Source organism: Lolium rigidum, chromosome 3 (genome assembly GCF_022539505.1).
Source record: "Lolium rigidum isolate FL_2022 chromosome 3, APGP_CSIRO_Lrig_0.1, whole genome shotgun sequence".
Taxonomy (NCBI): domain Eukaryota; kingdom Viridiplantae; phylum Streptophyta; class Magnoliopsida; order Poales; family Poaceae; genus Lolium; species Lolium rigidum.
Genome location: NC_061510.1, coordinates 7,278,744 through 7,302,778, shown reverse-complemented (window position 1 = coordinate 7,302,778; position 24,035 = coordinate 7,278,744). Strand labels below are relative to the sequence as shown.

At 44.4% G+C, this 24,035-nt stretch overlaps 2 protein-coding genes across 2 annotated transcripts; one reads left to right on the top strand and one right to left on the bottom strand.

The window, feature by feature from the left end:
• Nucleotides 1-3,162: 3,162 nt before the first annotated feature.
• Nucleotides 3,163-5,536, bottom strand: LOC124694266. Its single transcript, XM_047227271.1, has 4 exons — nucleotides 5,456-5,536; nucleotides 4,356-4,402; nucleotides 4,095-4,265; nucleotides 3,163-3,416 (listed from the first exon to the last, which is right to left on the bottom strand). Exons 1-4 carry the CDS (start codon nucleotides 5,534-5,536, stop codon nucleotides 3,320-3,322), a joined length of 396 nt encoding a protein of 131 aa, XP_047083227.1. The 3' UTR covers nucleotides 3,163-3,319.
• An 8,253-nt stretch (nucleotides 5,537-13,789) lies between these two features.
• LOC124694292 (E3 ubiquitin-protein ligase SINA-like 10) lies at nucleotides 13,790-22,083 on the top strand. Its single transcript, XM_047227291.1, has 2 exons — nucleotides 13,790-13,885; nucleotides 21,260-22,083. The coding sequence occupies exons 1-2, from the start codon at nucleotides 13,817-13,819 to the stop codon at nucleotides 21,923-21,925; spliced, it is 735 nt and encodes a 244-aa protein (XP_047083247.1). The 5' UTR covers nucleotides 13,790-13,816; the 3' UTR covers nucleotides 21,926-22,083.
• The last annotated feature ends 1,952 nt before the right edge of the window (nucleotides 22,084-24,035 follow it).

Genomic DNA, 24,035 nt, shown 5'->3' with positions numbered 1-24,035 from the left:
ACAACAAGCTACATTGCCAACAATTGAAAAGGAGAATAGTCTATTCTTATTCCGGGCAACTGAAGCTCTAAAATCAAGCAAGCGGCGACTGCCAGTCACAGGAGCGGAGGGTATGCTGTGAAAACTACATTGATTAAACTTGGAATAATTTTGCGGTTGCAATTCTACTTGTGCCCAAATAATTACGTTTGAGATTGTGACTAATGGTATTGCCATTATATTAACAGGCGGATGCAGTTAGTCTTAAGAATGTTGTAATCTCAGTTGTTGATGTCATGCAAGGTTTGCGATCGATAGCTCATTGTATGCTTTCTAACTTAAGATATCTTAGGTATTTATTGTCCACATTTACTTATTCGCCAATAAAATCAGGTCTTTAACAGTAGGCTTATCTTTTACTCCTCCCTCCATCCCGAAAAGGATGTCCCAACTTTGTCTAGATCCGAGTCTACCTAAAACTCGTCTATATACATGAGTACCTAAATAAAATTGAAACATACTTCACGGGACATAGGGAGTACCTTGTTTCATGGTTTGATACACATTCTTTAAAAGAGTTGTAGGATAAGTATGATTCATACTATAAGAAAAGTTTTTCCCTGTTAATTAACAAATGGTAATAGTCTGAGTGTTGGTAATTTTCGTGGGAGTCCCCACCTTATGAAATACTACGCTCAAATCACTAACATATTAAATCATGAATAAATCCGCAAAAAACAATTCAGTCCACGACAATAGTTGAAAGGTATCTGGATGCACCCTCGATTTCCATGATTTAAATTTGAACTTCATAAGCTCATGAAATCAATTGGACTGAAGTGCAGAAGTTGAAGAACTAGGAGATGGCGTCCCTCACCGTTAAGACAAATTCTTGTCAAATCTGTTTCAAGTGACATTAGAGCATCTTTCTTGCCAGGTTGTAGACAGGACATATTTGGTCTCACAGTTTTCAGTCGTTGCATGACAAGAAATGGTCATGCTTGATGAATGCAGAAAACTCTTAGCTATGGCAGCAAACTGGAGGTATTAATATTCTATTCCCAGGAATTTCCTTGCAAGAAGTGACAATAAAGCTCTGAAATTTGAAAAAGACAAATTCTCTCTCTACTTGGTGGTGAACTGGTGATTAATTGTTCCCGTGATGGCAGCAGTTATACACAAGGTCTTACTACTACTATTGTATCTTTAATCAGGTACATGTGTCTAGTCTGCGCACAAATCCTATGCAAGGGATTTGTTAGTATGAATTAACAACCAGGGAAAGATATACGATATACACCAATCTTTCTTTTTAGGTGCAACTGTGCAAGTTGAGCCTGTGACTGTAAGAACATATTGTGCAAAGAGACAAGGAATGAGTAGATAAAAAAATAACAAAACAAAAGAATGTTAAACATCCCCTGGCGATCATGGTGCACACTGTGCAGATAACAACTCAAAGTAATTGCATAGTGTACATTGATATTTTAGTACAATTTTTTAACAGCAAATCAATTTTGGAGGTACAAAAGGGGACTGGCAATAGAGAATATTGCATAGACAAACCCCACTGCAAGTCATTACATAGCTATTTTTCTGCCCTTACAACAAGCGAAAATCACCAAAAAAGAAAAGAAAATAAGATCATTGGATTGTCTATATGGTCTTTCATCCAAGTGAACAACAAGTAGACTTGCTGATGCCCGTTCCCTATCAATTGATATCAATCCATCTATCCATTAAATTATTTATTGCTTTCGTTCATGCATGCCTCACTCCTGAATCCTATACCGTGGGCACGCTTCTCAGCTGCGCACATGCTACTACTAAGCTAGCAGCTTGATGTATCCTAGCTTGGAGCATACGTAACCCTACAACGACAAAGCTTCGGTACAGGGAAATTTCTAACTCGAAAATTTACGATGAAAACAAAAACAAAGCTTCAGAATTGAACAGTTTTGATGCTGAACGTACTTGGTTGCTGTTCAAACATATTTGCTAGATCTCTGAGCCTTTTTAAAAATAAAACCACGAGCAAGACAAAGATCCAAATGCACTTGATTCATATACATATTCAATGAACAAAGTATCAATCCATGTTGAATATTTACCGAAAAGCATGATATACAATTCCTGAAGCTAACTAAGAATAGCTTGAGTGTTCTCGTTTGTCCAACACTTATCCCGGTAACATTTGGAGCGTGAAAAGCTGCAGAAAGCGCAAATTTTGGTCGTGCTTTAGTTCGCAAATAAGCATATTTGTATTCCTATAGGATGATGAACAAAAAATAAACTCCTGCATTGAATTGCAATACTTGTGCTTATCTATTTCAGAGTATGAAAAATATAAAGATTTTTTCTTCTAATGGGATGTTCGCTAAGATGCAAGACTAACGATGAATATGCTACCATCGTTTCTTACTACATGACCTCACCTAAGCTGGTACCTTCATGTCATGTAGTGTGAAAGGACCAGGGATTGTATAATTATCGTGTGGAAAAGAACCAAGAAGTAAAAGCCGGTTACTATACCAGCTTCTTATGTACTCCCTCGGGTCATTTTTAATTGACTCAAATTTAGTACAAAGTTGTTGTAAATCCGAGTCAATTAAAAGAGACTGGAGGGAGTATTTCTGATTGTGTCCAGGCAATAACTCAAAGCTACTCCTCCAAGGTTCCTTATTCACCTGTCAATTTGATCAAGTTATCAAACACTAGAGCTGGTCTGATTCAGATTTCATTCGCACATGTAGAAAAATTGTTGTCTATTATAACTGGAACTACAACAAATGTAGAACTATCTAGCCTGCATAAGCTTTACGCACACCCATAAAGCTGGAAATGCATAAAGGTAATTTTTCCTAACAAGGAATGCTTTCAGGTCTTGACGGAAAGTAGCTTGACACGAAACTACGAGGACATATGTAAATCATGCCTAGTCTAATTGTGAAAATCATCTCTAGTACTAGTTAGCAAAGGATATCATCAATCATATAAATGTCCAGTAGCTCTATTGATAAAAATGGTCAAACTCCCAGCCTTCAGAATTCAACACAGACATCACTAGTATAAAGTGAATATACCATTTCCAGGTCAAAAGAAAATAGAAAAGACCATCTCCTGTACATAATTCAGTTGCCAAACTACATAGGAGAAATGCAAAATATCTAGAAAATACTCCCTTCCAAAGCATGAACAGATTCCTTTTACCCAGTATTTTGGGAGAAAACGAATCACTTAAGGTGATGGAAGTTAATAGCAGAGGGCTTTTTTTGAGCTGGAGGGCATTGTTGTGAGCATGTAAGTTGAGTTTTAAGAAAAAGCTAGGCCACTAGAACTTTCAAGCCAGAGGTTTTAGCTGGTACCTCCAAGCCACGTCTAACTCCACTTGCCTCTTGTTGATGCTGCTGCCTCGCATCCCCAATAGCCAAAGCAACCTGCAAGGAACATGGTGTGATTAGAAAAACATTGCACCAAATAGTGTACAAGAAGCGAGAGATGTAAATAACTAAAACAAGAAACTGTCAAGCTGTCGTACATATGACCATTTGACAAAATAAATTATTTTACTTGAGTACCATCTATTCAGGTTCCATGAAAAGAGCTAGAAGCTACAGAAGTTATTTAGTACAAATTAATAGATTTGATAGGAGTTAATGGATATTGGATAATCCATCATTTAATAATATAGAATGAACCTGAATAGATTACACTGCTGATACACTCATGGTGGAAAAGAGGAATCCGAAATCAGTTATTAAATAATCATCATGTAATATACTAGCAGGGTATAATCTGGAGGAACATTAACAGATAAAATGAACCTGAATGTGCAGACTACATGTATGTATGTCCAAAAGGTTTAGAATGATAGAAGTGATTTAGATATTAGGGGAGTCAATTTGCGACCAAGCAAGACAAGCCTACTCCCCACAAAAAGAAAAAGAACAGAGAAGTAAGACTGGTGCTAGCTTATCATCACATAGCACAAGCTACCTACACTTGATAGTCTAGAGCGAAGAAGAGCAAAACAACAGAAATCAAGTAAAGCCATAACAAGAAAACATCTCAACTTTGCAAATTCTTAACCAAAGCCATCCGAAGGTGGTACTGACCCACGGCGCGCAACGGAGTCCATCCACCGCAACACCACACACGACAGCGTAAGGTTATGCTCTCTGAGTTTGCGACAACGCCTCGACCTCCTCAGGGCACTCTGAGTTGGTATTGCTCGCAACGTAGTATGCTCTTGGAGTGAAGTCTTTGGCTTCAAAGCATGAGCAGTCCTGCATGAGAAATACAGTAGGGTCAAAATCGCCAGTTACACCTACTACTACTCGCTCACTCTACACTGGAAAATTGGCACCAAGACTTACCCATGGGTCTTGCTGTACTGGCCATCATGGGCATGCCCAGGGTCTTCCTGTGCACAACTATTAGATATGATTAGAAAATGCTAGCTCAAAAAGGCTGCAAGAAAAAGGAACATGATGTTTGTTGAACTGAGCAGCACTAAACTGTCTAGAGCACCGTGCTCATTCAGCATAGGGCAAGCCTCCTGTTACAGAGAATAGAAGGTTGTGATGGCAAGCAAACTACACTGCACCCTGGCTTCCCTCAAAACAAATTCAGTCCCTAAATGAACCGAACCAGGAAGTCATCAAACACAATAATATATTGGAAAACAATATATGTTCCTTTGTTAGGCATGAATTCTCTATACATGCTTGATACAGAGACAACAAATACCTAGCGGCTTAAATTATCCATGGTCTACGTCACATTGATCAACCAGGTATGATCACTCAAGTTCAGCACATCTTACATTATGCACAAGGCGATTTAGAGTTACTATATACATTTCTGGAAAATACTTGCTGATTTGAAATGCCACTTATACCGTACATATCCAATTATATTCTAACAAATGCAATACATTAGTTAATATGTTTTCGAGCTTTAGAGAAGATCAAAATGAACTCTTTGCAAACAATAACTTGCAGCACTTGTTCAACGAGCTCGCGTCCACCGTTATGGTACTGACGGCTAGCTTCATCACCTTCAACGAGTGTGGGTATGTAACGGCTCTTTGAGTACTCGAAGACGTCGGACTGATCTTGGGACCATTTCCACTCGATCATGCTTCATGTGTTAGAGTTCGGGGTGTTGGGAACTCAGGACAGCTCTTCCATCTCCCGCCCCAGAGGAAATGTCCGCCACGAACTTTTCACCATGCTTGTCACGGGATAGCATTGGCAACCTCTGTTTTCAGCATCAAAAGAAAAGGACAAGAAAGGAAATCGTGATGGCCAGACTTGCATGCTTGCAGGTTCCGCCTACCCAGTACTAGTACTGCTCTTGCATTCTCACCGTGGAGCACGACAGACCGGCAGCTAGCCGGATGATTCAATCGTGGGAATCTAACTAGGCTATAACACAGAAGAGGAGGCAGGGGGAGGGGGAGGCAAGAAAATACCTTTTGCAGTTGCAGGGCTGGTTGACGTCTCCCTTGAGCTAGCTCAAGACCGGACTGGACTGGGCAGCCTGCGCGCGTCATCCAGTCGCACTTCCACGCTCCGGATGGCTGGCCGTTTTCCCCATACGTCCTCCAATTGGCCGTCCTCCTGGTCGGTGTTCGGACCAAATTAAGGGAAGGGGATGAGCCCCGGCGTGAGCAAATGGGCAGTTGAAGACGAAGGGCATAGGATGAGGGAGGAGGGGGAGGGGCTGACCGAGGTGCGTGGACGCTGGAAGGCCTCCATGCCGGCGACCTTGGAGGCGGGTGACCGATCAGCTGGAGCGGCGCTTGATGCCGCGGACGAGCAGAATATGACCGTGGCCGGGGATACGGCGGTGCGCGGGGAGGGACTCGAGTGCCGGCGAGCGGGGATGCAGGGGCCGGCGAATGGCGGCCGACCGGCGATGGAGGAAGAAAGTAAAGATCCGGGGAGACGGCTCTGCTTGGTGTCGTCATTAGATTAGAAGATGGAGAGTGGAGAGATCATCAAGTCAAAGATTGATTGCCGCGCGTTTAGCGAGGCGACGGAGAAAATTGGAGACTTTATTAACTGCCCCCGCTGCATGTGTTAATCGGACCATGTTTTTGCTCGCGCACACGCACGCACGCACGCGGAAGATTAATAAAACTCGGACAAGTCCAAAAGCTAGCACCCATCGATTAATCGGACCATGTTTTAGCTACCAAGTTTAGATTTTGCGTACCCAACCATCATCGAATTAAAAAACAAAGACTACCCCTCCGCTCACAATTAGATCGTGTTTTAAGTTCATAAAATTTGATTGGATATTTAGAAACAAAAAAAAGTATGCCTTCAGTATTATTATTGAACCAGCGAATGGAGTACCACCGTGCACTAGCTAGTTACTTTTCTTCCCACCCCCTTCTTCTGCCCATTGACCATCTTCGGGCCGAACCCGATCCTTCTTCGGCGAGAGATGGGGAGGGGGACGTGCCGGAGTAGTAGGTAGGCAGGTGTACATATATATTTCTCAGCGAGATGACGTGATTTTGGAGTAGCGCACCAACTTTTCTGGGCAAAATCTGGTGCGGTTGGTGGTGGTGGCGGCGCAACAAGATGCTCCGGCGGCTGCCCCAGAGATCTCCATCAACAAGCCCAAGGTTTGCTCCCTTTCTCTGTTTTACACCTTCACTCTTTCCGTCCTTCTCTCACCGGCCGGCCGAGGTGGGGAAGGATGATTTCAGGCGGTTGTGATTCAGAGAGGAGCAGGGGCCTCTTCCTCCCCGGTGACTAGGTGCGGCACCGACGAGTGGCCGAGGAGCGGCAATGTCAATTAAGCCCCTCGGGTGTGGGTGGAAATCGCCTGCTCCTCCTGCCGAGGCCCTCGGTAATAAGCACCTCTGGGCGCAGAGTTGCATCCTCGGTGTCCTCGACATCGACCTGGCCGGCCGTGGCAGCGAGGAGGAAGATGAAGACAGTGGCGACGTGGTTGGCTTCTGCGGCCAATTTGTGTCGAATCATGGCTTCTCCGAACTCCTCCGCCCGCCTTCTCCCGCCCGTGGCTGGAGTGTTGTGCTAGAAGGCGGGTTACTCGACATCGATGGAGCTATTGAGAATTCCTGTGTCTGGGATTTCCGAAGCTTGCAAGCAACTTCGGCGAGCTTCATCTCGACGGCTGCATGTTGTCTGTTAAATCCGGTGAGCTCCGGCATCCTTTCAACCTCCATCGGAGGCCTTCTTTTAGGTCAGCGGCGCGCCCAACGCCGACATTAAAGCTAGTGGTTCCGTTCCCACGGTGGTGCTCGTCGACGGTGCAGCTGACCTCTGGGTCGGCAGAGGAGATAGGGAGGGACTTGATTGCTTCTCAGATTTTCCATAGAGGTCTCCTCCGTATAATTCAGGGACCTATGTATTATTTTCTCAATCTTTTTGGGTTTTCTGTAATATTGTACACCTCCACTATTTGTGTTTTAATATAAGCTTTCAGGCCCTTCGGGGCTCTCCTTGTTAAAAAAACTCTAACTTTACTTTACAACATTTACTTCACTAACCTCATGTCACTAGATCTATTTTTAAATTTAGTTTCGTAATCAACATCGTATATGTCGGTACTTATATTTCTATAAAGTTGATCAAATACAAATAAGATTAACTTAGAAGAAAGATAGAAGTACACTTATTCCTGGAAAGTGGGAGTAGCTACTACTAGTAGCTAGAGGACAACATGCATCAGGATGAGATTCACTCCACACGAATCATGCATGGCATTCGAGCACTATAACAAGGATGGCATTCGACCACACGAATCATGCGAATGGCGGCCAACGCGGGCGATGGAGGAAGAAAGGGGATGCAGGGAGACGACTCTCCGTGGTGTGTCATTAGATGGAGAGTGAATCGAGGATGCCGCACGTTTAGCGAGGCGACAGGGAAATTGGAGACCCCCGCTGCATGTGTTCATCAAGGGACGACTCTCTAACTTTCTCCTTGTGTTTTGCGCACACGCACGCGTAAGATTAATAAAAGTCAGAGAAGTCCAAAAGCTAGCACTGATCACATCCATCAATTAATCAATGCATCCATCTATACTCGATCAAAAAGTCACCATGCACTTTGCTAATCATGCCATATGCAGTTTGCACCGTGGCCAACTCCCTTCTTTTAGCTTAACTTACTCGATAATGATTGGAATCTTTATTTTGTTTACCTTAAACATGGCCATACCGCATGAAGATTCTAACTTATAGTGGATAACTACCATTTCATGGGCGCCGACCCAGTTTTCTATGAACTTTGCCACTTTGGGGGTTTTTGATGTTGATGTGACCTATTAGAACACAAAGGGTAAATTCACATGGAATGACCACCTTCGATGAAAAGATAGAGGGGAGACATCGTGGAGCCTCCCGAACAGGGGCACATGAAATCACATGAAGAAGGGTCGAAACCCCTTACTCTTTTTTAGTCGGTCATAATATGGGAGTGTAAGGGTGATATATATAGGAAAATCCTTGCACCACTTTAAAGTAAAATTGCTTCACAAGAAGGTCCTTACTTAGGCTGGTGCCAACGCGGGCGCTAGGAGGGGCGGTACCGCCCGCGTCTGGGCGAGAGGGAGGCAAGAGGCGGGCGAGACGGCAGTGCGGGGCGGTGGATCCACCGCCCGGCGGTAGCGCCCGCTACCGCCCGGCTGCCGCCCGCGCTGGGGGCGAGAGGGGGGCGAGAGGGAGGCGACAGCGTTGGCAGGTCGGGGCGATAGGCGGGGCGAGAGGGAGGGGGTAACGGCTAGCTGAGGTGGCGCGAACTGATTCGTCCACGTTAGCTAGCCGTTGGGGTAGCTGGCTCAAAAAATTCGAAAAAAAAGCGGGGCGAAAGAGTTGATGCTCTCAACCGTGCTGGTTTTTCTCCCCTACAAAAGTGTACTGCGACTTTACGTTTGTTAGCTTATGGAGCCGCTGCAGATACGATAGATGAGTGGCTTAAGTTAGTTAGACAAACTTCATCATATTGTCTAGATAGATTCTGTGAAGGCATCATTGACTGTTACGGGGAACAGTTTTGCCGTCGACCAACTGTTGAGGATACTCAGCGTCTATATACACAGCTCCAGCATGATTTGGTTGAGCATGTGTGGGCTAATGCCTAGATTATGTAATTTTTTCAATTTTTTATGTAATTTTTTCAAATTTTTGTGTAATTTTTTTTATAATGTAATCAGTAACAATTTTAGTTGAATAAAATAATTTTCTTGCATTATTTTGAATGTTGTAATATGAAAAAGAAATGCTGATGTCGAGGAGAGAGAAAAGCTGATGTGGAGGAGAGAGAAGTGAGAGCTGGCACTATAGCCCGTGCACTGGCACCGTGGGGTGAGAGTGGGGTGAGAGTGAGAAAAAAAAAGCTGACGTGGCGAGGCTATAGGGCGTGATGCATTGGCACCATCCTTATAGTGGGTAACTACCATTTCATGGGCACCGACCAAGTTTTCTATGAACTTTGCCACTTTGGGGGATTTTCATGTTTATGTGATTTGTTAGAACACAAAGAAAGTATAAATTCACATGGAATCACCACCTTCGATGAAATGATAGCGGGGAGACATCGTGGCTGCTACTGGACAGGGGACTCATTAAATCACACGAAAACTCTTACTCTTTTGCATTCGACCATACTATGAGAGTGTAAGGGTGGTACAAAAATGTAAATCCAATACACAACTTTAAAGTAAAATTGGGGCTCGCAAACATGAATACACGACATGAAAATTCTAACTTATATTCTATAACTACCAATTCACCATGTATTCCATATGCTATCTTGACATGACTTCCACCAACGCCGCCGAGACGTCGAGGGGGGGGGGGGGGCAAATATTGGGGGAACCTAGGAAACGCCGACCCGTATTGATGAATATATACACATACATAGAGCTAGCCAGCCCGTCCTCACCACCCCCCTCCGGTGCCGACCATCCGTTTTATGTCTTTCAAGCTGATGATCATTGTTGGCCAATCAAAAGAGAGGAAGTGGCGACCCACCGATAACCCCTCAAGAGATGATATGCACCGTCCATCCTAAATCGATCCAACGCTTCTCGGCTGTCTCCTCCGAAGCCAAAATATACTGGCTTTGGCGCTTAGGGGTTGTTTGGATACCGAGTATATCCGGAACGGGATTTCAGAAAACACATCAACCACCATAACAAAACTAACCCTAGTAATTAGGAGATATGGAAAACTCGTGTCCCGTGACACCCGAATTCCAGGTTTTAGGAAAAAACATCTACTCCACGTTTTTCTATAAACGCGTTCCCGCAATACTAGATCTCAACTAACTTTAGTTTTTTCTGCCGATTTACATAATTGGACCCAAACAAAGAATAGCACAAACTCATCGTAACCGAAAAACAAACTAAAACTCGTTTTCCTAAAATTCCTCTACAAACCAGATTTCCAAATACCCAACGCTAATTCATGTAATCCAAACAGCCACTTTTAGCAAATTTGGATTTGCCGGGCGGGAGACAGAAATATCCCAAGCCGAAATATTAGACACGTTTGGATTTGGCGCGCTGCAAGACAGTATATATTTTCGAGTCCGAAATATGTGCTAAATTAGGCTCCTCGTTTCTTTCACCTCCCACCCACACCACACCGTCGATCCCCTTTCCACCCCCACCGTCTCCGGCAGATCCTGCCCAGCTCCGGCCAACCCTCCGGCCGCAGACCACCGCCCAGCATCCCTTCCTTCACTCCTCCCGACGTCATGGCCTGGAGTCACCCATTAACAGGCGGAGCCATAACCCTGCCCGCCCAACATCCCGGCTACCCAACCGCCTCCGCCGCCGGCCACTCACCAACCGCCGGCTCTCCCCAACCACCGGCTCCTCCCCAACTACTAGTAGTGAGTTTAATTCATAAAGAAGAAGAAGAACTAAATCCTCGCTGACCCCTGTCCCAGTTGGTTTACTCACCGCGGTTTGGTTTTGTCAATGCAGGTGTATTTAAGTGGAGGCAGCCAACTGCGAAGCGCGGGCAGGGAGACACACGGCAAACGGCGACATGGTACAGCTCCGTCTCCGTCGCCGGCTGGCTCCAAGGGCTTGGCTGCTGCCTGTGATATGACCGGTTGGCGTCTTCCACGGCCTCTAGCTGCCGCCGACCACATCGGCTGGCTGCTGCTCCTCCTGCCGGCCACCTCTAGTTGAGCACCACCCCTGACTCCCTCTCTCTTTTAGTACATGTTGATTACTTGTGCTATGAAGGTGGACTGTGCTGAAACGGGGCTCCAAATTAAACTGTTGGTTGGTTGGTTTGGAGCAACGATCTCGATTCAGATCTCTTGTGGTTGAGTTCATATGGGCCTCCTCTTAGATGTATTAGCAATTTGGAATCCACTTAGGAAGAAAGAATGGTGTCAGTTGTAGATTATGGAGCATCCTGTATGCTTTTTTGCGAATTATAACTTACTTGAATGTTTTTGATGCCTTGCTGATTGTGAGCATTGTATTTGATTCTGAAAAAGTCCACCATATATACTGCATAAGTTTGATAAATCCATTAATTCTGGAGTTCCCAAAAGAATTCTGTAGCATAGCTAGCTACTTGTCCCCAAACGGTTTTATGGAATCCAAAGAGCGATTGCAAAATACCAGTGTGTTCACTCGTGGACCATATGGAATTGTTTGTGTGCAGAAGTACTAGCTAGCTAGTTGGCTTTGCATCATACATGCATACAGGAGTGTCAGTGTTGTTTTACTTGCAATGGAAAGAGACATACAAGCTTGTGCTCCGTATATTCTTGTGTTTGATGTATGACGTGTGAACCAACTAACTACTACCAGTGATTTTAATTCATACAGGAGTGTCAGTGTTGTTTTACTTGCAATGTTTTTTGATGCCTTGCTGATTGTGAACATTGAATTTGATTCAGAAAAAAATTCACCATGCTGCATAAGTTTGATAAATCCATTAATTATGGAGTTCCCCAAAAGAATCCTGTGTAGCATAGTATTGCAATGTGCTGCATATTCTTGTGTTTGAAGCATGACGTGTGAGCCAACTAACTTGTACTAGTGATTTCAATTCATAAAGAAGAAGAAGAACTAAATCCTCACTGACCCCTGTCCCCATTGGTTTACTCACCGCGGTTTGCTTTTGTCGGTGCAGGTGTATATAAGTGGAGCCAGCCAACTGTGAAGCCTGGGCAGGGAGACACGGCAAACGGCGACATGGTACAGCTCCGTCGCCGGCTGCTGTATGCGACATGCGTGTGATATGACCGGTTGGGTTCCTGCTGGTTCAGAATGATAATGTGGTTTTTGCGTTGTTTTGTGACGGAGCTCTGTTTTGGTATTGCACGATCAATTGACCAGGCTGGTGGTGGAATGGTTGTGTTGTGTATTCGTTTTGAATAGATCGAGTAGTAGGGGAAACTCTCATTTGCAACTAGTTGCGCCCGCACCCCATTTTTTGTTGTGACACTTCCAAGTTTCCAAAAAATGCAAACTAAAATTCTGGATATACATTGTGTTGTGTCTTGTGCATCTGTGAAGTTTCATCCAAAAATATGTCAAAATGTGGCCTACACAAAAAAGAGAAGACGTACGTAAATAGTGTCACGTACTATTTACAGATCATTTGTTCTTTTTGTGTAGGCCACATTTTGATATATTTTTGGATGAAACTTCACAGATGCACAAGACACAACACAATGTATGTCTAGAATTTTAGTTTGCATTTTTTGGAGACTTGGAAGTGTCACAACAAAAATGGGGTACGGGCGCAACTAGTTGCGGAATATCCCCTCTCGAGTAGTAGTAGTTGTGTATGCTGTGTCGAGGAAGATAGTTTCGGGGTTTGAATGTCTCTAGAGGTTTGCTGGGTTGCATTTGTACAGTTCGCCATCATCTTGTGGTCTGCATTTGTACAGTTTCCTGAAGAGTCTTGCTAGCTAGTCATGCATGCACAAATGATATACCTAGCAGGGGCTCGACCCAACGCGACTGACTGCATGGTCTGTTAATGGGCGGACGGCCGGCGCGCGATTGTTGAGTCGCGCGGCCGTGTTTGTTCGAAGCGCGCGCGGGTGTACGCATGCCGACCGCAACATTTTTTCTTTTTTCTTTTTCCGGTCGCGAGGAGGAAGTCGATCAAGAGGGAGCGGGTGCGTACCAGCGATCGTCATTCGACTCAGCGGGCGGATGGATTCGCCCTCCCCTCTCCCTCTACCAGTACCAGCCAGGTTCCTCAATTTGCCCACCTCTGCTCTGCATTCGGCTTGGTCCGTTGACTGCTCGTCAATAATGTGCTTTACCCAATTATGCAGTGGGTTTGAGCCAAGCTAGTTTGATTTGAATATTTTTTCTATGTGTTCAATTTCTTTTGCAGGATTAGTGAAAGAAATCGTGTTGCAGGTGTGAATTTTCCAACAAATACGACGAAACCAAATTTATTTTCTGTATTTTTTCCTATTCAAAAATTACATTTAATTTTGATAACCGTCGAGGGAAAAAAAGACAGGAGATGCGTCAGCAACCACCTCCTTCATCGCGCATTCCCCCTCGCTGGTGTACAACACCGGAAATCCATGGCCAAGTTCTCCTTCGCCGACGCTGCCGATGAAGAGCATTCTCGCGCCGCCGCCCCCGCCCCAGCTGCAGACACCACCGACGCGGGGGGCGTCGCCAAGAGGAAGCGTGACGGCGACGGCGGCCCTGACGACGGCGCGGTCAGTGGTGGATCAACCTCCAAGGCCCGGAAATTGGATGGCGTCGGCGGGGAGCGGGCACTCTCGGGGACGGCGGGTGCGGTCGGGAGGTGCGGAGGGTCGGCGGGGACGGCGACGCGCGGATCAGCATGCGGATCGACCCGGACTTGCTCGACTGTTCCATCTGCTTCGAGCCCCTCTGCCCTCCGCTCTACCAGGTTTGCTTAATTTGCTCAGCTGTGCCAATTGAATTGGAATCCAGAATTCGTACCCTCTGTTTCATCTTGAGCTAGTATTTGATAGTGATAGATAGAAAATGAGATGCATGACGGTATTGCTATGGCGTCAGGGCCTCAGAGGACATATGCGTGCACAATTAGTTGTTCTACTGCTTTGTAGAACTTAGAGACGACAAACCAGCATCTAAAAATGCATATCTGAGTAAAAATCCACACCATTGCTGCAAACTGATCTGACACTCACGGTAGCTTTCTGACCTTCCTAAGTCCAAATCACCCCCACAACTTTGAGGTTCCAGGCGCTAACCCCCTTATGTATTAAGTGGAGCAAATTACCCCCGTAAGTATGAAAAACCGGACAAAATACCCCCCCAGTCGTGAATGGCTGTTTGGTCACAGGATTTTGCCACGGTGGACAGTGGTATTGCTCCACGTCGGCATGGTTGAGATGGACCAGATGAATACTTGAATACGCACCTGGACGAGCCACAGCTGGTCGGCACCTGCGATCAAGACCCACGAGGTTTGTGGAGAACCGCCGTGTGAGGCGGCTGGAGCACCGCGCCGCCAGTTGATCTGATCTTCCTCGACGGCAACGAGGTAGGAGCACCGCACCGTCGGCTCGCATCTCTCTGTAGCAGCCACCAAAGCCTGCCGTGTAACCCTCTCTGCTCTTCCCTGCAGCCAGGTCTCTTCCCCGTCCTGGACGGCGACGACCGTTACTCCTGGACAGCGGCGAGGGCGGGCGATCGACGGCATCATCTGGTTATTGCAGTGCGGCGCTGTGCAGCAGGTCAGATCGTGCGATCTCTGCATCCAACATCTGGAAAGAAGTGCACCGAGCAGATCAGAAATTACAAGAAAATTATGAAATTCAGTTAGTACATACAGGGCAACAAGTGTAGTTTCAGTTAGTACATACAGTGCCACTCATGGGAGCAACCAGGAAGGGGAGACAGGAACTTGGACAAATAAACAGTTTCAAGTAAACTAGACATATACTATGAAATAGAGGGAGTATTTTTGTAGATCCTATTGCATGTTAAGCCGGAACATATAAGCCACTTTTCAGTTCACATGTCTTGTCATATTGAAGTGAGTCATACTAAAATCTAGGAAATGTTCCAGTTTTCTAAAATATTTGTGATGCAGCGTGTTTACAACAATATAGATCCTGCATAGTGTACTTACACTTGGTGTTTATTTGAATACTCCGACAGAGCTGACATGAAAAGTATGCAATAATGAAATGCTGAAACTAGAATAATAAACCATAGGCAAAAAATGAGATAAATCAACTCACAGTTCACGCAAGGTCTGAATTCTCCCCAACGTCCGAAGTATTGTTCCATTCAGCTTGTTATCATGCAGGTACCTAAGGATATGATTTTCCTAAGTAATGTATAAGTAATATAATTATATAGTGGCATTAATTTTCAGCTCCTAAGGGTTATCTTACGGTCGTTGGAGTTTGCCCAGCTTGATGAGATCACTAGATCAGGAATAGCTCCAGACAACCTATTTATTGCAAAAGATCTGCCCACGGTAATAGTGTTAGTTTGCTATCTTATATTTCCATTTACGTCGAGCCATTTAAATAGAGCATACAGATGAGGTGATATAGATCCAGAGATGCCCATACTTGATAAGTTCCCGGTATAAGCAAATACAATGAATTATTACTACATGGCAACAAGTGTAGTTCCAGTAGATGTTCGTAAGATTCAGATATCATGTGCACTTTGAACTGCATATGCCAGTACTATGATTTTAAATTCAAGCAAATTCAAGTAACATATGCAAATTCGTCTAAAGTTACAATTTTTGGTCTTTTTGTAGGATGGAGAATCTTTGTGTTCGATTCCATGTTCGTGGGAGAATGGTATATGATGGGAAGGAGTGGAACTATATTGGGGAAAGAGTGGCTGCTCATCCGTGCCCATTACAAACATGTCGATAGAAGCCCTCAAGAGGCATCTCGCATGATTATATGGCAATTTCGATGAAGATTTGGAAGAGACCACTCTAAGTTGGAGACTCGATTGAAAAGGAGAGAAATTTGAATTTCATGTGCAGCCTTGTTGACACCACAAATGTCATAAACATGGTTCGGCATGTGAATAGAGTTGCAGATGGTTATGTTGACATCTTTGCAGTTAGTCCGGAAAGAACCGCATTTGCTATTACAGACGAAGAAGGTGGATTTGAGGAGCAAGGAGCAAGTGACAAAAGAGCAGAAAGAAGCGCAAAGCAAGTCCGAAGCACGAGCGCCAGCTTGAGTTTATGCATATTAAATTGGATCATGCAAACCAAGCTGAGTATGAGCAGGCAGAAGGGAGGCAAATTGAGCAACTTGATCAACAATTACTTAACCATATTGTTCCAAATGTAGCAAGAAAAATCCCAGCTTGTGAGGGCACCAATGAATCCGCAAGACAAAGGCAAAGGAATCCAAATTGAGAGTGCACATGAAGGAGAGGATGCCGAGGACAGCTCGTATAGTGACTATGAGAATGTTCATGAAGCGAGACAAGGGAGATAGTAGTGCCGACGATGATGAGGCCATATTCTACAGGAAGTATGTAGAAGAATTGAAGGAGAGTGTGAGAAGGCAAATGCTTGGAGAGGACAGGGCTCAAGTGAAAGAAGAGTTCATTGTTCCGGAGAATATTAAAGAAGAACAAGAAGTGGGAAGTGAGTGCTTTGACAAGTGATGATGATCTTTCGTTCGATGAAGATAGTGATGGAGAAGTGAGAACAAGGAAGACCAAACACAGAGTATATGATGAGAGTGCTCAGTGAAAGAGTTTGAAGTTGGGCAAAGCTTCACCGATAGTAGACAGCTCAAACAAGCACTTATCAATTATGGATTGAAGGAGCACCATCATTTGAGGTTTCCCAAAGATGAGAGGACAAGAGTTCTTGCGAAATGCGCTTGGGTCGGTTGTCCATGGAGCATATATGGATCACTAGTACCCAGCAGGTCACAAGTGGTTCAAAGTCGTAGGTACAACAATGTGCATCGCCGTGTACAAAGGAGAAACAATAAGCTTGTTACTAGTGCAAGTAATAGCAGAGAAGTATTTTAGGGAGATCAAGGATAATCCTAGTTGGAGGATTGATAAGATGCAGGAAGCAATGCATAGAAGATTTACTTGCCGATGTTAGTGAATCAAAGTGCAAAAGAGCTAAAAAAATTGTTATGGACAGAGCTTATTGATAACACAACCGGAGAATATGCCGAGTGTTTGAGTACCACATGGAATTGGTGAGAAGTAACCCTGAAGCACAGCTTGCCGTCACCTTGAACCCCGATGTGACCGACAAGCCCGTATTTGAAAGAATGTATGTCTGCTCTGGAAGGTTGCAAAAGAGGTTTTCTTGCTGGTCGTAGAAGAGTTGTTGGCCTGGATGGGTGTTTTCCGAAAGGTGCGATCACCGGTCGATCCTAACTGCAGCTTGGAAGAGATCCTAACAACCAAATGTACCCTATTGCTTGGGCTACAGCTGAAGGAGAAAACTATGACAAGTCGGTACCGGTTTTTGTCACTCCTTCAAAAAGATATACGGATCAACAACCAAGGTGATGGATGGGTTGTTATATCCGATCAACAAAAAGGCCTTATCAAGGCAAGTCAACGAGATTATTCCAAATGCAGTAATCACGTAATGTGTGCGAGGCACATCTATGCGAATTGGAGAAAGGAGCACAGAGACAAGGTTTTCCAAAAATTGTTTTGGGCTTGTGCTAAATCCAGTGACACCATACAGTTCAACTACAATAGGGCAAAGCTAGCACAGAAAACACAAGCTGGTGCAAAAGATATGATGAAAACTGCTCCTGAACATTGGTGTAGAGCCAATTTTAGGCTAGGTTCCTATTGCGATTCTGTTGACAATAATATGTGTGAGTCCTTCAACAATTCAATAATGAGAGCTAGATTTTACCCAGTTATCACCTCCATGGAAATCATCAGGAGGAAGGTCATGCTTCGAATAGCAGAAAATAAGCACAAGTCGCAAGACTGGCATGGTACAATATGTCCCAACATATTCAAGAAACTCAAGCTAAATATCAAGAGATCCAACGTATGCAATGTTTTATACAATGGAGATGATGGATTTGAGGTTGCAGAAGGGACTCACAGAAGGTTTACTGTCAACTTGGACAGAAGAACTTGCAGCTGCAGATATTGGGACCTATCTGGATTGCCTTGTTGCCATGCTATCAATGCTATTTACTGTCTTGGAAAAGAGGTTGATGAGTTTATTGCACCTTGTTACAGGATCGAGCTGTATGAGCAGGTGTACAGCCATGTGTTGCAACCTGTAGAGGGCAAAGCTCAATGGCCGTTAGCTCCAAATCCTAGGCCTTTTCCACCACAGAAAAAGAAAATGCCTGGACGGCCACAAACTGAGAGAAGAAGAGAAGAGCAAGAAAAACCAAAGGGTGATAAATTGTCAAGGAAGGGTTGCGTAATTAAATGCTCAGCATGTGGAGGTTTAAACCATAATAAAAGGAAGTGCACAGGTAACCCAGATGTTGTTAGGGAGCATGCACACCAGAAAAAAGCAGCCAAGAGTGCTAAGAGAAAGCAATCAAAAACAGCAGCTAAGGTGTGTAATATTTTGCTGCTACTATATTTTATTGCTCCTATGAAATTTGTTACATGTGTATATGTGATTACCTAAATTATTTGCTGCAGGAGTCATCATCTACATCCCAGCAGCAACCTCAAGAGAGGCATGTCTTATATTATGAGAAGCCTACAAGACCAAGGAAGAAAGCAACTCCACAACCTGTTTCTGCTACAGAACCTGTTCCCGCGCCACACCAAGCTTCTGCCCAACATAAGGTTCCTGCGCATCGACAATGTGCTACTGCGTCCAGTAGGCCTTTTATTCCTCCAAAACAGAAGCAAGTGCCATCATCTAGTCAACCATTAAGTCAAGCATCAGCTAGTCAGTCATCTAGTCAACCATCAAGTCAAGTAGCAAGGAGAGAAACGATTCCCATGTCTGATGTTGTCACACAAGCATTGCCAAAGGAAGGGAGACTAAAATGGTACTTATTGGGGAATCAGAATGGAGGTGCACGTGGAGAAGGAGAAGACTAGTCCTAGTTTTTGTGTTAAATTTGTCTCAGAATTGTTGTTTTAATTTGGCACAGATTTGAGTTTTAGTTTGTCAGATATGTTATGTTAATTGTGAGAGGATTATGTGCTGCATATACTTTATTTTATATCATAGTTCAGTTTATATACTTGTATGCATTATCATAATAAGCTTCTGATCTCATAGTAAGCAGTACATTAACAATGAAATATAGCACATACTATTGTTGGTTTACATACAGAAGCACATTTTTCTCTTTCGGATGATCGAACTGAACTGCCAAAATTATTCCACTACATGCAATTTCCAAATCAAGAGGTGCCATATGACTTATGCATGCCATGAAGCCAGGTATTAAATTCAGGCCTGTCATGGATATGGTTGTCAGGATGAGTTGATTTTCTTACTTGAACAGGGAATACACTTATTCAAGCCCTTCAATTCATAAATTTGTAAGACCTTGTACTGTGTATAATAAAGAAACGTAAAGTTCAATGATCTATCACAGCACCAATTAACCCCAGGAAATAAAAGGAAGAAACCAAAAGGTTTATCGCCTATGGAAGAGGACAGCGGTGCAGTCACCAACATGATATGGTAGCTCATAATTTATGAACCGGTATAATTTTCGAGAAAATCACCAACTGTACCTCAAATGTAGACATCACCTGGGTGGCAGCATGTATCCTCACACCCAGCTTGTGCTCTTCAGTGAAAGGGAATTACTCCTGTCTGCCATCTTCTAAAAACAATTAACTGATATGTAGCATACAAAAAAACTTAGATCAGAAGGAAGTGACAAAGAGAAAAGCGGTCAACAAGAGAGACATCATAATGCTTCATATATTCATAGCAACAGTGAGGAACATTACATTAGCTTTCTGGTTACCAAATTGCAAAGCAATTCATCTCCTACTAATTTACAACCCAAACTTCTACTCCAAAAGCCTACTACATTGCTACAGCCGACTACATTGCTACAACTTACACCTCTACTCCAAAATGATACTCCATTGCTCTGTGCTAATTCATCTTCAACTTGCTGAAACCATATGCAAATGGCGGACGGGAGGCGGCCTGACCGGAGGCGGCCTGACCGGAGCTCGTGAGGGAAACAGGGATGGCGGAGGAAATGGCCGGGGCTGCCGCAGCGCGAGCGAGATTGGCCGGGGCTGCCGCCGCCGCGCGAGCGAGATTGGCCGGGGCTGCCGCCGCCGCGCGATCGAGATTGGATGAGGGTGGGGCGGGGTGTGGGGCGGGGGGGGCGGCGCGAGCGTGATTCGCCGGGGCTGCCTCCGCCGCGCGAGCGAGATTGGTGAGGGTGGGGCGGGGTGCGGGGCGGGGTGCGGCGCGACGGTTCGGCGCAACCGGGTGGCTCGCGTAGGTGCGGCTCGACCAGGCTCCAGCGTGGCCAAAACCAGTCCGACGTGGCGCAAAACCAGGGTCAAAACCACTATTCATCTCCTAGGGGGGTAATTTGCCCGGTTTTGCAAAGTTATGGGTGTGATTTGGCCCAGTTTAAAATTAGGGGGGGTTAGCGCCTGGAACCTCTAAGTTGTGGGGGTTATGTGGACTTCCTCCTTCCTTTTATCATGTGCATATAGGCCACCTCGTCAGTGGCGGAGCCACACTTAGGCTGGGTAGTCAAATGACTACACAGCTTTTCAACAACATAAGCTGAAAGTGTGTAAAAAAGTATTAAAAGTTTATATAGATATATGTATTTTACTACACAACATTAAGCTGACAACACAAGGTTGTTGTCCTGGCTCCGCCACTGCACCTCGTTATGTTCTTAAGGTCACTACATTTTAACTGAAAAAACACTAATGAAGAGTCAAAACTTGTAAAACTGTATCCTTTTAGGTGGAGCAGGAGAGCTTATAAGCACTACTAAAAAGAACCATATGCTACTAGAACCATTATAGAGCCTAAGGGCATACGCTGGAAAAACACAAATGTCTGAGGCACCGTAAACTGTTACATTGTGGGTTTCACAAACATCAGTATTTTCTTTTCTGAGCACATGGACTCGAGTCAAGAAAAAGCTACGTATCCAGATAATGTTTTGGTGGGTCTAAAGTCAGAACTAGCATTTTCGCCCTATGGCAATTTACTCCAAGCAGCCATATGGACTGGTCTCTTGAATGACCACACTTAAGAAAAGATTTTGTTTTCATAGGAAGCAAACTTCAGATTGCCCTTAGATGACCTCAGTTTGTTTGATGTATTTTCTAGTGCCAAAATGGCCATGTTGCATGCATCTCCTGCTGGTCAAGGCTCAACAACAAGTGCCATGTCTGTTCTAACAACGCTATCTTCACGCGAAACATCGCGCTGGAAAAGATTGTTGAGTCCGTCAAGTCCTCATGCGCATACGCCAAGTGGGGCTGCTGCAACCTGGTTAGCTATGCACAGAGAAGCACCCACGAAGAAGCTTGCCTCTTTGCTCCTTCGACATGCCCTATTCCTGGATGTGGATATAGAGGCTTCACTGGATGTTGGTCAGGCCACTTCCTTGTTGACCATAGTGCTGATTTCTTGCATTTCGTCTATGACCAGCCCTTTGAAGTGAATCTGGAGGTGTCCCTGCCTTTTCTAGTTCTTCTTGGAGAGGACGATCACCTCTTCCTGCTCCTGAACAAGAACATGATGCCCTTTGGGTACGCATTTACGGTGGTTTGCCTGAGGACTGGTAATCTGAATTGGAAGTTCTCCTACGGAATTAAAGCGGCTAGTAAGGGGAACTCTGAAAACTGCCTGCAGCTGAAGGCTTCTGTGAAAAATACAAAGGACTGGGGTGGTGTGCACCCTGCAGAAGCATTTCTTCTTGTTCCATATGATTTCTGCGGTTCTGCTAGCCTAACACTCGATGTCTCTGTTGCGAGGTCTTCTTGTGTATGATGTGAATATGCCGTGTCCTCTTCTCCATCCTCTGAAATGTAAAAAAGTTTGTAGGAGTGTAAATTTATTATGTAAAGTAGTTTCAGCATGTACATGTATATGTAAAAGCACCGGTTCGAGCTGCCTATTAATATATTCTAAATCGCTAGCTTATATTTGGAGAAGAAAAAGTTTCACAACTCATGCATATAAGAGCAATTTCATAATACTGCCATCTTTCTGAGATAAGAAGGTCAGGAGACAACTCTTGAATCACAATGTACATCTATATGTAAAAGCACTGGTTCCACCTCCCTATTAGAACATTGTGAATCGCTAGACTAATTTAGAGAAAAAAAAAGAAGTTTCATAGTTCATCTATAATATCTAAATAGGAGAAACCCACTAAGTTGATTTCTCTCAATATGTAAGCATGCATCATCATTTCATCAGTTTTAGGTTCATGTCATTCCATCACATTTTTCACATCAGCAATCTTCCGGTTCGGTCATGTTTTTTCCGTTTCAGTTCATAGCAGAAGAATTAAAGAAGTCCAGAGGCCAGAGCAGCCCATCCCATTGCTCCAGCCCACATGCATCCGGCTCCCCCATCTTCATTGATGATCACGTGATGTACCGGCCCAAGATTGTTTGTCTTCTCCGTCCACCTCTACCCACACACCGAACGAATCTTGACACCGCCTATGACCATTGACGTCTGGCTCTCCCTCTTCACTATTAATTCCATGATGTCCCACTCTCTTTCTCTCCCGCACGATCTCCGCGAGAAAGGGAAACCGATGGCGACATATGACGAGTCAGTGCAGATTTATCTCCCTTTAAAGTCCATCAAAACTTCATTGCGGCTTGCATTGCTGCCATCTTCTCCATGCTCGCCAGTCACCACCATATTTGTCCACTGGCCATCATCGAACTTACTTTAGCCATGTGCGATCGCCAGATCATGAATCACAGTCACGCGTAAGCCAAGCGTAAGCGGCAACAGATTTTCTGTACAAAATGGACCTCCGTGGAATGACACCGATGGTTATCATTACTATAACAATATATTGCAGTCTTGTACAGAAATAGCTTAATTAAACAATAGAAATGATGTCTCGTACATGAATAACCAAACACATACGCTTAGGAGATAGACAAGTAATCATCATCAGATTATCTACGCATTGCAGTCCCAATTGTTCATTTGAAGTAAGTAGCATATTTATCATCAGAAATCTAGAACATGAAAAGGATAATCTTGATCATCCATATAATCGTTGGACTCGTCGTGGGTAGGAAGAAGATCATCCTCGCAAGGAGTGTAAATGAATGATTCATGTACGTCTGGCCCTGCCGAAGGATATCCCGTTGGGTAAAGTGACCCCAAGTACCGCAACTTGGAGGTACCCATGTAGTAAGCAAACCCTTTGGAATGGCCGATACGTAGAAAAACAATTTCCTTGTACGGATGGTACCCCAAGAAGTTGATCCGCTTGCAGATAGAACAACAGTTCAATTGACATTCACTTTGTTCACCTTCTTGTTGCTCATCCGAATCCCCTTCACCAAGATCACCCGTAAATTCCCACTCGCAACCTCTTCTGTCATCTGACACGCCTTGTTTGCCACGATCTATGATGCAAGACCTGTTAGGTTTTTCTCCTTCACGGCCTCGTTGGATGTAGCGGCGCACAACGGAGGGCGTAAGGTGAGTGTGATGCTTTAGCACCCACTTGGGAGTTGGACACGATTTGGATGCTTCGACTAGTACCCATGCATAAAGTTGGTACTGATGTATCATAGTGTAGTAGACTCCTTGCTCTGATTTCGCAAGATGCACTTGAGGCTTTCTGTCCATGGTATATCTACGACTATTGGCCATCACCATTATTCCAGGGGTTTTGATAACTAGATAAGTCCTCTTGTCCAACGAAAACCTACATATATTTATCAAAACATTTTTGATAACATTGTACAGGATTAAGAGTAAACATGAATCGATACTACTACCCATTGAACTTTACTATCGATCAACGTACCTTATGATGAGGCCACTTCAACAAATGAAGGTAGAGTGCTCCTCGGAAGTACACGGCGTTGCGCTTTGGGTCCGCTGCTTGGTCTGACCA